General features: G+C 43.6%; 1 protein-coding gene across 1 annotated transcript; it reads right to left on the bottom strand.

The window, feature by feature from the left end:
* Nucleotides 1-682: 682 nt before the first annotated feature.
* glrx3 (glutaredoxin 3) lies at nucleotides 683-16,394 on the bottom strand. The gene is made up of 11 exons (XM_080836029.1): nucleotides 16,274-16,394; nucleotides 15,056-15,164; nucleotides 11,190-11,264; nucleotides 10,337-10,538; nucleotides 7,696-7,868; nucleotides 5,661-5,722; nucleotides 5,497-5,554; nucleotides 4,573-4,625; nucleotides 4,427-4,466; nucleotides 4,084-4,176; nucleotides 683-959 (listed from the first exon to the last, which is right to left on the bottom strand). The coding sequence occupies exons 1-11, from the start codon at nucleotides 16,348-16,350 to the stop codon at nucleotides 912-914; spliced, it is 990 nt and encodes a 329-aa protein (XP_080692155.1). The 5' UTR covers nucleotides 16,351-16,394; the 3' UTR covers nucleotides 683-911.
* Between the last annotated feature and the right edge of the window lie 294 nt (nucleotides 16,395-16,688).

Below are 16,688 nucleotides of genomic sequence, written 5' to 3'. Positions count from 1 at the left end.
GTCTGTGTCCTCCACACGCACACACATACACAAATTACCTCCATCATCAGCACCTTAAGAGTCTGTGTTGCTGCACACACACATTACCTTCTTAATCAGCATCTTTAGTTTGTGGTCCTGCACACGCACACACGCACACACACACACACACACACACACACACACACACACACACACACACACACACACACACCATCAGTTGGTTGCTGACCATCACAAGTCATCCACCGATATAAGCCTACCAGAAACTCTTTCAGTGTAGCAATGACCAAACATTAGAAATGACCAAACTACATAATTATCCCTACCTGTATGAAGACATTTGTATCCAGCCAGAGCACTCAGACATTACAGAAATGATGTGGTATAAACAAAAAAGCTAAACAGGGGTAAAGCAGTAGTGTAGAGAGAATAAAAATTAAAACTTCAAATGCAACCATGATGTAAAAGAATAAACTGCAAGGTTCATCACAAGAAAACACCCCAATCACCTAATTAAATGTTAAACCCCTAAAAGCACAGCTAACTTTCAAAACATTGCAACTACTGTACGTAGAGGAAGCACTGTGAGACCTGCTGAATTAATAATACTATGTTCAAAATTAAAAATGGACACAATACACGCTGCAAGGACTTCCAGCTTGACTAAAAGAGGACACAACACACGTGCTTATGTGTAACATGGACGTATTTATTTCATGTGCAGCTTACTCAACTTGGTGCTGTTCCCGCACAAGAACCTGGATCTTGTATCTCCTTCACCTCCTGATCAGAATAATGGCTGGGTAAGACTTGACGGCTCTAAGTGAAAATCATTGATACCCATTGGCCCAATTGAAAGAGGTACTTGTGCTCCCTATTGTGAAACACTGTTTGTTCCCAAACTCATCGACAGGTGCATTGGGCTTGCTTCACTCCCCCTTCAATACAGATGTCAGCTCACTGCCCTCTTGAAGCTCCTGCAACAAACAAACACACACACACACACACCAAAATAAACTTTCATTCCATCTAAAGTAAATGTATTAAGGCAGTGTTTCCCAAAGTTTTTACAGTCCCGTACCCCTTCAAACATTCAATCTCCAGCCCCCCACACCCCACACTCACCACTCACCACAGCTTAATGAGAAGGGTGTGCATGAGAGGATGCACATAACTCTGCCATGTCTGGCTGAATTTGAGTCTTACATCGTTTTACACACAGTCTCCGCCTGTATTTTGTTTTCATGTTCATCACTAGGGCTGCAACTAACGATTATTTTAGTAATCGATTAATCTATCGACTATGTTTTCGATTAATCGCCTAATCTAACGCTTATTTCCATAAATTTAAATAATGATTCAAAATGTTGGAATTTGAATTTCAAATGTATTTGAGTATCAAGTTAATACAAATGTTATCATCATAATAAATAAATAAAATAGTAATACAAATTAAATGTGCAAATATGCTTTTAAAAGTAAAGAGACAGTGCAAATAAAGTTTTAAAAGTAACTCAAAATAGCAATCAAGCCTCTGCAAGTGCAAAATAACTGGGCTGCAGGTGAAATTCAAATTCAACATATGAAAAAAAAAAAATCCACAATCTTTTGTTTGAAGATTGCTAAGTAGAGGAGGTTGACTATTCAGAACAAACGAAAATACAGGCTACTCTGATAATTCACTGATTTAGAAATGTCCTTATTTTTCAAAGAAAAGCACTGTTTTTTTTTTTTTAAAGAAGATGACATTAAATTAATCAGAAATACACTCTATACATTGTTAATGTGGTAAATGACTATTCTAGGTGGAAATATCTGGTTCTTAATGAAATATCTACATAGGTGTATAGCGGCCCATTTCCAGCAACTATCACTCCGGTGTTCTAATGGTACGTTGTGTTTGCTAATCGCCTTAGAAGACTCATGGATGACTAGAAAACCCTTGAAAACCCTTGTGCAATTATGTGAGCACAGCTGAAAACTGTTTTGCGGGTGAGAGAAGCTATAAAACTGGCCTTCATTTGAGCTAGTTGAGTATCTGGAGCATCGCATTTGTGGGTTCGGTTATACACTTAAAATGGCTCAAAAAAGATAAACTTTCATGTGAAACTCGCCAGTATATTCTTGTTCTTAGAAATGAAGGCTATTCCATGTGAGAAATTGCAAAGAAACTGAACTTTTCCTACAATGGCGTGTACTACTCTCTTCAGAGAACAGCAGAAACGGGCTCTAACCAGAGTAGGAAGAGAAGTGGAAGGCCCCAGGGCACAACTCAACAAGAAGACAAGTATATTAGTGTCTAGTTTAAGAAAGACACCTCACAGGCCCTCATCTGGCAGCTTTTTAAATGGTACCCCCAAAACGCTGGTGACACCTTCTACAGTGAAGAGGCGACTCTAGGATGCTGGCCTTATAGGCAGAGTGGCAAAGAAAAAGCTGTACTCCCAATGGACAGAGGAAGATTGGAAAAAAGTGTTCTGGACGAATTTAAAGTTTGAGGTGTTTGGATCATACAGGAGAACATTTGTGAGACGCAGAACAGGAGAAAAGATGCTGGAAGAGTGCCTGACGCCATCTGTCAAGCATGGTGGAGGTAATTTGATGGTCTGGGGCTGCTTTGGTGCTGGTAAAGTGGGAGCTTTGTACAAGGTAAAAATGATTTTAAATAGGGAAGGCTATCACTCCATTTTGCAACGCCATGCCATACCCTGTGGACAGCGCTTGATTGGAGCCAATTTCCTGCTACAACAGGACAATGACCCAAAGCGCACCTCCAAATTATGCAAGAACTATATAGGGAAAAAGCAGGCAGCTCGTATGCTGTCTGTAATGGAGTGGCCAGCGCAGTCACCAGATCTCAACCCCATTGAAAACATGAAATTGTCTGGGTGACCCCAAACTTTTGAACGGTAGTGTATGTCTATGATAATTGCTGCTAGACGCTTACTGTTCTTATGCTCCCACAGCCCATTCTCTTTGAAATACTGAAATAGTGCTTCTTAAACTATTAATAATTGACCATCATTGAGAAAAATGACAACTTTTCTGTTAGCCATATCTGATATGCAGCAGCTGCTAAACCAAGCTTTGTTTATTGTTGCCATGGTAACTTGAGCCAGCTCAGAATCATTCACTTTTCGCAGCTATTTCGCACTTTTTTTTTTAATATTATATGACGCGTCGACAATATAAATCCACGTCGACAATTTTTCACAATCGACATCGTCGATTTTGTCGACTAATCGTTGCAGCTCTACTCATCACAGCTGATAACCCCCTCGCACGGCAGGTGCATTCTCGATTGTAGGCCTTCTACTAGTAGTAGTGGTTGGTGCTTGTCTGGGAATTCCCCGCCCCTTCACTGCATTTCATTTGCTCAGTTAGTCTAGCAAACTACTAAATGGAGGTCCACTTCACTCACGTAATTGGACACGCCTTTAACCAATCAGACCAACGATACTATACAACGATACAACGATCGGTAATAAAGCAAACACATATTTTTTCTGTATGAATTGTTTCAGAGCAAGTTTCTGTTCTATTTTCAAAGAAAACTTGCCTTTGAAATCATCCAAGACAGCCGCGAGAGCAGTTTATAGTTTGCTGTGCTTTTCTCTTAGGTTTAGCTTTTGATACAAGACGTGATTATTTTAAATCCGCCAATGGCGCGCCAGGTAGCCAAAAGCCAGTTTGTGATTGGTCCCAGAGATCCTGAGAATGCTGTAATGAACGGCTGTGCAATCTTTGCCAGACCCTTTTCAGAGGCAAAATCAAATTGGCCGGAGAAGAGGGGCGGGACTTCCCAGACTAGGTTGGTGCCTCTCTTGACCGGGAATTAACACATTTTTACCATTTATTAATTTTCATGCAGCAAACAGAATAAGCTCCCGCTTCTCTACACAGGGCATCAGCGAGTGGAATTCCCTATGCGTACCCCAGTTTGGGAAACACTGTACTTAGGGAACAAATGCAAATAAATCTTCATACAATACCACAGCTCTTCCTACAGGCAACCATGGGTACTCCATAACAGCTGTTGGGCTCATTCAAATGCCTCAATATAGGTTACCAATACTGAGGGTTACCACCACTCCCTCTTACCTTCACAATGTCCAGTCCACCAATGAGTTCCCCTTTCACGTATAGCTGGGGGTATGTTGGCCAGTTGGAATAGGTTTTGAGTCCTTGTCTAACCTGTAAAGAGCACAATACACCCAAATGTATTTTGTACTGTACGATTATGCTGTTAGTTTCCAGATGATAAGCCCTATGTTCATGGATAACTTTGATAACTTACCACACTAATATACATGTATTAAACACATCAAACACACACACTTGATTCAGTCCACTGATTAGAGACTTGCCTCAACAGAGAACATAATGGTTGCACATCTTTGATGTTACCTGCTAAAAGGAGGCGGCAAAATAGACAGCTTCTTACCTCCTCATCCTGCAAGATATCAAATGTATCGTAGTCCACTCTGTTCAGAGGCAAAATGAAAGAGAATCATTTGTATCATCAGTCACACAATCACCCTCCTGCCCATTTCATCAGAGCCTCAGCGTTGAGGTGTGCAGCAGACCTACCCCGTGCTGTTCATAATCTCCAGGATCTGACGACTGAAGCCGCATTTTGGTGTCTGTCAACACAAACACACAAACAAAAACAAAAACAAACAAACACACACACACACACACACATCAAAATGCAGCAACAACAACTGAAGTCACATCCTGGCTTCTTCTGTCTGAGTGAGTCACACAATGAAAATAGGAGGAAGGATGCTGCCCGCCTCAAATGAAAGGCACGAGGCAGGGAGACCCAGGCAAAAACACAAAGACTTTTATAATTCAATACAAAATAAATGGGGGATTTAGACAAAAGGAAAGCACTCATTCATAAAAACAAACAGTCCTGTTGCAAGATCTGTACGGAACAATCCACCCATGCAGTCAGACAAACTAATTTAAGAGAGTCACTGCCTTCAAAGACACATAATAAGTGTGGCAGCTAGTCAACACAAAGGCAAGGAAAAATATTGGGGGGCGCTTGGAGAGGAGAAAGATGGAGAGAGAAAAGAACACAAGAGGGAGAGGGAGAGGGAGAGGGTGTGGACAAGAGATGATCTCGGGGGGATGGTGGGGGGCAGCTTTAAACTACTCCATAGAAGTCCTTTCATGTGTGTGCAGGGGAAATCAATAGCCCTATGAGAGGGAGGTGAGGTGAGGGGCTGCTAATGCTCCATTAGAGGGGGGGAGAGCGAATGAGAGCGCTCAGACAGCCTTCTCCAGCACAGGTACAGTGCTTCTTATTCCACACACACACACACACACAAGGACAAACCCACCTGTTCCACTCCTCAACTCTCACGAGAACAGCTCTTTCATGCACATACACCACTGTCCATCTATCCAGGTTCTATCTGGGCATGTAAGTGTGGTGGTACTTATCTTGCTTCTAGAAGTGTGTGCACAGTGTATGAGTGCAGGAGTGTGATATGGAAGCCTTACCTCTTTATTGCCCTTCATGAACAGCATGACGGAATTTTTGTTGATGATCGACTTTAACCTGTTGGCGCAGGAAAAAATTACACAAAATACCAAGAAGGGCCCAAGAATGTACGTGTGTGAGTGTGTGTGTGTGTGTGTGTGTGTGTACGTGCGTGCCTTTTTACCTATGCTCCAATGTCACAGCCTTGGGTAAGGTGTTGTCCAGTTCGCCAGATTCAACCAGTTCCTACAATGAGACACAAAAAAAACTTGGAAACTGGGTCTCTGAAAGCTTGTTTCACAAATCCTGTTCGCTAACTCTCATTATCCTCTACACTTCATCACACCCCCTCCTCTCCCTCTCATACTCTCTCTCCGTCTCATCCTCTGTCTCTCTCTTTCTGTGTGTGTGTGTGTGTGTGTGTGTGTGTGTGTGTGTGAGAGAAAGAGAGAAAGCCGAAATGAAGGGCGTCAGACACAGCTGGTATCTTCTGTCTTTAGACAGGTATGCTAAGAGCCATAATGACTGGGGTGTATGCACAGACAAAGAGAACAAGGCTATAACAGCAGAAGAAAGGCGGATGGAAAGACTAAAAGAGAGAGAGGTAGATGGAAGTCGGAGGAAAGTGGCAGATACATAAAATTGATACAGAGCCAAATAGGAGAGGCAGGTGAGTGCTGGGGATGAGCTGAACGGAGACGGAGGGGAGGGGGGTTTGGTTAGCAGACTGCAATATGGGAAGGGGAGGGGAGTCGGTGTGTTGGTGTGAAGGCTGCACTATGGGAAGGGGAGGGGAGTCGGTGTGTTGGTGTGAAGGCTGCACTATGGGAAGGGGAGGGGAGTCGGTGTGTTGGTGTGCAGGCTGCACTATGGGAAGGGGAGGGGAGTCGGTGTGTTGGTGTGCAGGCTGCACTATGGGAAGGGGAGGGGAGGTGTGTGTTGGTGTGAAGGCTGCACTATGGGAAGGGGAGGGGAGTCGGTGTGTTGGTGTGCAGGCTGCACTATGGGAAGGGGAGGGGAGTCGGTGTGTTGGTGTGAAGGCTGCACTATGGGAAGGGGAGGGGAGGGGAGGGGAGGTGTGTGTTGGTGTGCAGGCTGCACTATGGGAAGGGGAGGGGAGGTGTGTGTTGGTGTGCAGGCTGCACTAGGGGAAGGGGAGGGGAGTCGGTGTGTTGGTGTGCAGGCTGCACTATGGGAAGGGGAGGTGTGTGTTGGTGTGCAGGCTGCACTAGGGGAAGGGGAGGGGAGGTGTGTGTTGGTGTGCAGGCTGCACTATGGGAAAGGGAGGGGAGGTGTGTGTTGGTGTGCAGGCTGCACTATGGGAAGGGGAGGGGAGGTGTGTGTTGGTGTGCAGGCTGCACTATGGGAAGGGGAGGGGAGGTGTGTGTTGGTGTGCAGGCTGCACTAGGGGAAGGGGAGGGGAGGTGTGTGTTGGTGTGCAGGCTGCACTATGGGAAGGGGAGGGGAGGTGTGTGTTGGTGTGCAGGCTGCACTATGGGAAGGGGAGGGGAGGTGTGTGTTGGTGTGCAGGCTGCACTATGGGAAGGGGAGGGGGGGTGTGTGTTGGTGTACAGGCTGCACTATGGGAAGGCCGTGGGCTAATCCAAGCTTCCTCCTCCCACGGCAGGGGGTCTGTGGTGAGTTTAAATGTGAATTACCTCAGTGGGAATGTAGCACTACAGAGGAAGACTTTCAATGAGGAGGAGAACAAATAACACCATGCCAGAGGAGGGTGTGTGCGTGTGTGTCTATGAGTGTCTGGATGCGTGTCTGTGAGAGTGTGTGTGTTTGTACGGGACTGTGTGCGTGTGTGCGTGTCTGTGTGTGTGTGTGTATGTGTGTGTGTCTGTCTGCGCGTGTCTGTGTGTGTGTTCGCACGTTTCTGTGTGAGTGTGTCCATGTGTGTGTGTGTGTGCGTGAGCACATCTCTGCCAACACTTACTCCCACAGTACTAACCCAGCTACATCGCTACAATTACTGTACAGACGTTCAACTGCAGCACAAATTGCATCTAGAGACCTCCGCAAAAGGAAGCAGGAAAGATGAACAAAAAACCAATGTGAAGCCAGCGTAGCACAGTAAAAATTACTGCAATACCACCCTAAGTTACTAGCAGTCCTATTCATGGCCTTCCTGTCCATCACCCCAAGCCAACCGACTCTTGGTGATTCAATTGAAACACACATTTTTAAATAATGTGAAACAGTAAAGGCCTCACCTTGATTATGTCCAGCCCTCCCACGAGCTCCCCGTTTGCGTACACCTGGGGGTAGGTGGGCCAGTTGGAGTAGGTTTTCAGACCCTGCCGCACCTCCTCGTCTGATAAGATGTCAAAGGTGCTGTACTGGACACTTTGGTCTTTGAAGATCTGGATAATCTGCCGGCTGAAGCCTGCCCGGTAGAAAAACACAGAAGCAAACGTCATCAGAACTCAAGTCAGCTTTATTGATGGCGATCTGGTAGGCAGACAAATACGCAGCGAGTGATGATGTGAGGAGACAACTTTTTCAACCGCAGAGATTCAAATAAATGTATATCAGCAGGATGGAGTGAGAAATTCTGTCAAATAGTTACAATAACCTTTACGTGTTTTTCAAACCATCTGCGGACAATAGCATGCTGTGTAGCTGGAAGGGTTTGGGGTGGAGCCACTCATCAAATAAACAACAGCAACATCACATTATTCAGCTGGGATTTAAGAGGGAACTTCAAAAGACTAGCAAACACATTTATTTTCCCTAAGACATTCTGCAATATTGTGCAACCCTGATGAAACTGTCTTTTTGGGGCGCTTATTGCCAGTCTTTTCCAGTAATGTACCATATTAAACTGACAGAAAAATGATGCATGTGTGTATAAATTGTTCAGCTGCACATCACATTTATTTATGACACATTGTGCTTTGTTAATGTTTAATAAGCACAGTCTTAAAATACATGTAGGATGTGTGCTGAGAGCCGCAATTAGAGATCTATAGACAGACAGACAGACAGACAGACAGACAGACAGACAGACAGACAGACAGACAGACAGACAGACAGACAGACAGACAGACAGACACAGACACACACACACACACACACACACACACACACACACACACACACAACACAAACTGAAAGGGAGACAAACATGATGGACAGCATCTTCAGAGACTGAAAGAAAAATCATTGTGTGCTTGAATTTGTGGAGACAAGAAAAGAGACAGACAGAGTGAAAGTGATTTAAGGAGAGAGAGTGAGAGAGAGAGTGAGAGCGAGAGCAGAGAGAGAGCGAAAGAGAGAGAGGGAGTGAGAGAAAGGAAAGAGAGGTGTTGTGTTCAGACCATGTAGGGCCTGCAGTGAAATAGCCATTCTGATACTGCCCCTCTCCTCTCCCCACTCATTCGGGAATTCATTATAAAACAGCTAGAGGCTGCTAACTAATGGTTATTCAGTTGGCAGTATATTAACTTGTTTCTATTACAGCAGGCAAACATGCGGCCCAGCTGCCTGCTCTGGCTTTAGGCAACTTCTCCTAGACAAGCAGGATTGATTGGTGGAGGGTCTGCTTTCCTGCCTCCCTGCCTCTCGCTCTCCTCTCTCCTGCAGGGCTAGAGGCTCGCTGGGGCAGACTCCGTGCTCCGTGTACGTACGGGCAACATTAAACTCTTACTTCGAGTTTCAAGGAAAGACGTCTTATTATGCAAACATGGCCAAATGCGAGTGTGGGCTCTGAGCTTATGCTGTGGATGGCATAGCCCCCCTCCTTATAACCTTTTAATTTGAGGTGAAGAGCTGCCGTTTCAGTTGCGGGCTAAGGTCCTGATCAGACATAAAACCAGGGGTGTAGAGATTAAACAGTGCCGTGGAGGGCTGCTATGGAGGGCTGCTGTGGCTGGCTGCGATGCCTGGGAGGAGCTGTGCAGAGCTCATGCATAGCCCAACACTGCAGAGAGAGACTAACTCAATGCTGTCAGACAAAACCCACTCTGAAATCAGATGAAACATGCTTCTGAATTCATCTTTAAAATCTTTTAGAATCAGTCTTTTACAGGGACTAGTTTATATATTTAACAATTTGTGCTATATGTTTTTGTCTTTAAGGGCTTGTCTATGTAGGCCTCCTCTGAAGCGGTTACACATAGACCAAAGATTACTATGGTGGTTTTACAATACTTTAACTGCTCATTTATGGTCTGGCATGTTTACTTCAGTGTCAGTGACTTCTGGGCAAAGTCTTGGTGACACTCCCTGTAATGTCAGAAAGCCATGTCTGTACAGTGGCTATAGAGAGCAGACAGTGTGTTCCTCATGTCCCTGAGGCACAGTTGGGTCCACTATGCCCTGGAGGCTGAGAGTGAGAGCGGTCATTGGTAGTCTAATCCAGCCTATGGTGCTTGGTCTGAACCTCATGACTGCCACCCCCCCCCCCCACACCCGCTCCCTGACTGCCAGGGGCTAGGGTAGGGTAAACCAAGGAGCACGCAGCGGCACTGACAGAGCCATTAGCATCCCGCCGCGCTGGAGCCTCACACCGACCTGGGGTGTGATCCCTAGCGCCTAGCTGCTGCATGCCTCTTGCTAGTGCAGACAAACACACTTGAAGGAGCATACACATAAACACATAAACAGATCAACAGACCACTGAGACATGCAGGGGGACACTCACACTCACACAGCCAGACATGGAAATGCATCACCAGAATGACATCCAGTGCACATTCAGTGACACGCAGACACAGATCTCCACACGCATACACACAACCAAACAACCTGTAAACTCACAACTGGTGGATGCATAAACAGACACACACAGGTGTGCACACACACACACACGTGCACACACATACGGTGGCTGGGTAATTGCTGTGAGTTTACCGCAACGTGGCTCCTGTGGGGAGCCCTTCATGAAGAGCATGCAGGGCGCAGCGTTGATCAGCTTCTTCAGACGCTCGTTAAGGTCCTCTTTGGGGGAGTCCCCCGTCCCCACGGGCCGCGCCGTGTTCGTAGCCAGCTTCTGCACCTTCTTGCTCAGCTCTGGGGCATGCGCGCCATCTAGCCTGTCAATCATCTCGCCGCTCTGAGGCCCACCAGTGCACACACACACACACACACACACACACACACACACACACACACACACACACACACACAACAAACAGGAACAAAAATAAATGAGCATCATTAATGTTTTAGAGTGCTGGCCTGTTGGGTTTGGGGGACGGTTTTAGATATAAGGTAAGAGTGTGAGACAGCACATTGTGTGGACATGACAGGGCAGTGTGTGTGTGAGTGTGTGTATGTGTGTGTGTGTGTGTCTGCGTGTAGATGTGTGTGTGTGTGTATGTGTGTAGATGTGTGTGTGTGTGTGTGTGTGTGTGTGTGTGTAGATGTGTGTGTGTGTGTGTGTCGACTGATGGGGGGGCCTCTTGCATTTGTTGTTTTACTTCTAAAATGTTAAGTTGTTGAAGGGCAGAAGCTCAGCTGTGGCAGTCAATTATTATGAGTTTTTGATAGATTCCTACAATAAATGCTCTGATGATCACACTATAAGATGGAGACCACCTTGAAGTTCACAAAGAGGCCCCCAGTGCTGGTAATATCATATGTGTATCAGCATTAGAAATATACATGTTCCATATGTACATATGCCTATATGATGGGGGTGGGACAGGTTACACAGCACGATCCCAGTGGCTTGAAGGATGGGGCAGCGGCCCGGGAGACGCACCTTGAAGAAAAGGAAGGTGGGAACGGAGCTGATCTCATATTTCTCTGACACCTCAGGCACTGCCTCTGCTTCCAGCTGTGAGGAGTAACAAGATGAGGGAAGAGAAAAAGAAAGGGGGGGGGGGGGGGGAAGACACGGTCAAGTGAGACGGCTGGAGAGAAACAGAAAGTGAGAGCTATAAAAAGGAGATACTTGTACTCCTTCGTGTCCCTGAAATAGTACCTTCATCAGTATCACACATTCTCCCTTCAACATATTTGCTTGGAAGCAAGTACCTTGTAAGGGAGGCAATGAGGTATTTGGACATCACTCATGTAAGGAGCAAGACAGATATTTTGGTACAGTTCGTGTTGGAGGACCAGGGTATGATGGATAGCTGAACTGTTTTTGGCTCAGTTGGCTCAGAGACAAATTACCTGGATGCAGTTCAAGCAAAAAATAAAAAATATTGAATTGAGTTTTACAATTCATCAAAACTTCCTTGAACATAAAAGATTCTGATTTGACATGAAATATGAAAGTGAGAATATATAGAAAAATAGGGAAGAAAATGCTTCAGTAATAATCATTTTGAAGGTAGAATTTCAAACCACTGAGCACCCAGAGCAAGGCTTTCACTATGCTCTTCTGACTATTCACCTTGCAAACACAGCAGTGTCAAATGTGTCTGCCGGCTTTTATTTTTCTACTGGCCACTGATGACAGCCCCAGGGTAAAGAGGAAGGGGGAGGGGAAGAGAGACAGACAGACAGAGAAAAATGTAATGCACTGGTGACATGACAAATTCTCAATCATATTTAGCTCCCAGATATTGAAATCCATAAATCACTGAGCACACTTATGTTGTGATTAGAGGGTCTATTGCCATGCCTCTAGCCAGCCAGCTGATTTAACCATCTGAAAAGATCCATGAACCTCAACACTTCAAATGACAAGAATCTTCACAGCCCAGGCCCCCACAACAACAAAGGTGTGAAGATGACTGAACTGTAAGACCAATTCATATATGACTTATGCTATGGGCTTGTCTTGGCGTGCCTGTGGATATAAGGTAACTTAAATATCAACTAAGTGCCTAACTTTAGCCCTGTAATATAACCATTGTTTATATATGATATATATTGAGAAAGATCTCCAATATCAGACAATTGTTCACACAAATCACAAAACCAACATGGAAAAAAACACATGAATATAAAACTAAACAAATGTGACAATTCCACTTTAATTTAATGATGACAGGTTGGGAAAGGTTAAAAGGGCCCACCAGCTCAGGACACAATATATGATGACGCATCTTCTGACAATACTAAAAACAAATTAGAACGTTACACAACAACAGTACAAAGATACCCTCGACTTAATTCTACAGGTCAGCTCAAATGTATCTGGTTGGTGGACGAAAACTAAAAAAAGGGCCCAAAGACACACGTGTTTTCATGTGATCATAACATGGTGGTACAAAGGGCATACAAATCAATTATGTACATTTTTATAGTAAAGCATTTGAACAGCTTTTTTCATCCATTTCCAGAGGGGTGATTCTTTAGCATGATGGTATTTGGAGTAAGGGAGTAACTTGGAAATGTAAATGTATCAACTTGGACATGTTACATTTCTTACACTAACATTTCATGTAACAGTAGTGGGCCACAGACACACAGTGGTTGAACTCAATCTGAGGCATGTACCCCCCCTTAATTCTTCAAAGTTTTTCCCAAAGCATCCTTGGCTATAGTTTACCTTTTAAGAGAGATTCCTTTGTAAGGGTGGACAAGCTACTCTTAACTACTCCTCCCTGAACAACAGCTGAATGCTTCCGGTACAATAATTATTGCAGTTTATGACTGCTTACAATAGACACACTTTGGTTACTTTCCGCAGATCAGTGTGTAGCCATTTCTAGTCCATCGCAGATGTCAGATTTAGGTGGATTTCAAATCAGATCATAACTTTACCTAACAGACCAAATGTCAACTAAACCCCCACAAGATAGTTTGCATAGCACCAGGCCAGACCCATCAATGTGGCTCCTGGCCTTTGGTTTATGTTGATGAGCCATCAGACCTGGTTCCTGGCTTTTGTGTGTTTGGAGGCATAGACATTAGTTGGCTTTTGTCTACAACCACAACAAGATGGTTGAGGCCAAAAGGTTTAAGCATCTATAAAGCCATACCTGGTATGACCATATATTGCCCTTGGTCAAGCTAAGCCTACTCTTTGACCTGCAGAGACACACCCACCCCCTACCCTCACACCTATGTCTTGTTAATTCTACACTATAAATGTCTTTACATTTCAGTTATGTATTAAAGAAGACCTCCTCGTATCCAAAAGATCGTTCCCTGGCAGCAGAGGTGCCTTGTGTATGCTCCTGCCATTTCGAGATGACTGTGGCTAGTGTTTGAATATTCTTTCACTAAGCCGTCTTCCACAAGTATCTTACTCTGAACAAGCTAACTTGAACAAAGTACGGGCCTTCGATAATGCGCCGAAGATACAGCTAAAAATCCAAAGTGACTTCTGCAGCCATCTTGATATAGAAATGTTTTAATATTCCTTGTTGTTGTCCCACTTCTGTGCGTTACACAATTGTGTTCACAATAAACCCTTGACAATATGCAGAACCACACATGGACAGTGTTTTTTTTTTTTTTTTTAAAGGTTGCACAAAAGATTAAGCTTTACCTTAGTAAACTTGCAGGGTACCCTTGTAGAATCAGAAGGCCTTTTACAGCAGTTAATAAACACTAGGGTTAATCAAAACTGGAAACCATAAATCTGAATAATATTTGACAAGGAAGGCTTCTTTTGGTTAACCTACATTAAACTAGTAACCATTTTTTCGTTACTGCCATGGGTACTGCCAGCAACATTTGGCTTCATAATAAACATAAATAACTGCCTGTGGAACTTTTTTTTTTCTTAAAGCATTTGGTTAGTAAAAGAAGAGAGAGAGAAGGTACTGGGAAAGGGTCAAAAGGAAATGGAAGAAGGGTCACAAGAAAGTCATGATTAAAATTACTTAACTAAACCTCAAGTTTCTCTCCTGGCATTAACTAAACCCCTAAAAATGCACCTCTGCTCTTCAAAATTACAAATTTAAGCGCCGTTCACACTAGACTTCTTTTTTTAAGAAAAAAGCGCAGCCTTCAGCTGCTTCTTTAGAAGCATTTCTCATGAAAAACATCCCCTCATGGTATTAAAACTGCTTACATGCAACTCTGTACCTTTGCCTCATTTAGTATTTGCGGAGCAATTGATATGCAAATTAGCCACACCTGGCTTTTTGCTAATTTTAACATAGCCTTATACTAATGATATGTAAGATCCCACCCTACAAGATGATGAGATTGGTTCTTTAGGTATGTGACATGAAACCCAGGCTGTCTGATTCTGTGTCTTTGAGACCGTCATTGATTCACTGCAGTTCCAAGGTGGAAATACTCAGCCATGGCATTGACTGCTTATTTCGCTCATGATATGTCATGCATCATATAAAAAACACCATATGGACATGTTACCCAGGTTAAAAACTTGATTTTCTCCGGAGGGGGAATGTTTTAAAGGATAAAAACATTACCTATCCCATTAAGACAGGAAATCACAGCTGTGACTTGAGATGAATGGCCTACTCCTAATCATAAAAGTGTCTATACCCTTGGACAGGGCTTTGCTGCTTAATTGTTGCTATTAAACTATAGGATGTTTTCATAAACACAGGCCAGAACACTGGGTGGGTGAATTATTCCTGGATTAACACTTAACTTGTGAAGTGCTCCGTGAATTTGTGTGTCAGCGTCAGATGTTATTCCTAAACCTATCCTCACAACAATATCATTACAGAATGGGGCTTTGAAGAGTACCTTTACAAAAGTTGTCTGAGAGTGCTCCTTGGCCAACTCTGCCAACACATCGTTCATTTGAGTGCACTGGGGCGCCCATGGTGCCAAGAAGTGGACAACTGTTAGCGACCTGGAAAGAAATCAAGCCAAACATGAACGATGTGATAAGTATCGGAACACATTCACCTCACAAATCCACTGCTTCATTGAAAGTGAAGGTGACCAAAATCTAACACTAACTAAACTGACAGTAGCTATATCATCGATCATGAATTGGAATTAGAAATTATATTCGAGCAAACAATTACAATCCCCATACAACCTCTAAACTCTTCAAATTAGGGGCGTCCAGTTGGAAGGCCATGCACTACGAACAACGACAGTATGCCAATGACATATTCACGACTACACTCTGACAGTGCGGCAGGAACGGGTAATAAGCAATCCTCAAATCAGCAAGTATTATGTAAGTTCTTAATACACGAACTGCTGAGTTTCGAAAGATTTATACAACGATTAGCCTACTATCTAGAAGTAAATGAGAAGATACGGGAAGATGAGGGGATGAGTAAAAGCCATAACTAGAAAACAATAAACCCCAGGTGATTTTGTTGCAAGGGAAGTTTTATTTGTCACATACACAGTAGGCTACATGGAAGTAATCAGAGTCGCACATCCAATTCGTCACGCAAAATATCCTGCTGCTCATAAGTCCGTTTATGGAACACGAACCATGCAGTTTGATGAGGGTAAAACGTGCTTAGTTGGCTAGGTCTTCCTTTATAGTGTATTCAGTATATATGTATTGCATAGTTCGATAGTATTGCGTACGAAATGCTTAAAAAAAAAACACAAATATATATATTTTCCTGATCATTAAAGTTATAAACCCATGAAAGTAAGGGCATAGAACATACAACCGGCTAAGCTAACTACAGCTAAAAACAAGCGCGTAGATAACAATTTTCACATTTAAGTATTTTTTTCCATCGAGGTCAAACTGATTTTCGGAAACTTGATTGGCCTCAGAAATGTCATATCGTTATATATCAACTAAGACAAGAACAGAAGAAACGTGAACTTGTTAGCAGCTAACGTTCGTTAACATTAGCTGCAGCAATGTTAGCTGTGAAGCATATACAGACAAATTCACTGTACACCTTGTGGTGCATGTTTCAGTACATCACTTCGGGGGGTTTATTTAATTGACATGTACTGAGATAAACTCCACATACTTACTTGCCAGTCTTTTTAAGCAAGTCTTCAAATTGCAGCGAAGCTGTCACGTCCACTAAATTCTCCATGTTTTCAGGCATAAACGGGAGATTACCAAACTCGTGATTTTCACCCAACGCCAGACATTACTGGTCGAACGTAAATTAACGAGTCTTTCAAAAACGCCTGTAAGCCAGAGGAGTTTTCTCGATGTTTAAATCGTGTACAGAAGATATAAGAAGAATGAACCGACTTCTCAACATATCCCCCAAAAATATCCCATCTTTCAAATACGTTTGCAGTATTTTGGGGCTATTCTTTTCTTTCACATAACTGTAAACTTTAAGCTTGACAATACGTTTACTTTGGTTTAGCCTACATGGACACTCTCATTAGGCTGAACCAGGAGTACACTACAGATGCCTTGATATAGTAGTAG

Source organism: Sprattus sprattus (genome assembly GCF_963457725.1).
Source record: "Sprattus sprattus genome assembly, chromosome: 3".
Lineage (NCBI taxonomy): Eukaryota > Metazoa > Chordata > Actinopteri > Clupeiformes > Clupeidae > Sprattus > Sprattus sprattus.
The sequence above is the reverse complement of the archived record's forward strand: the minus strand, read 5'-3'. Positions and strand labels throughout refer to the sequence as shown.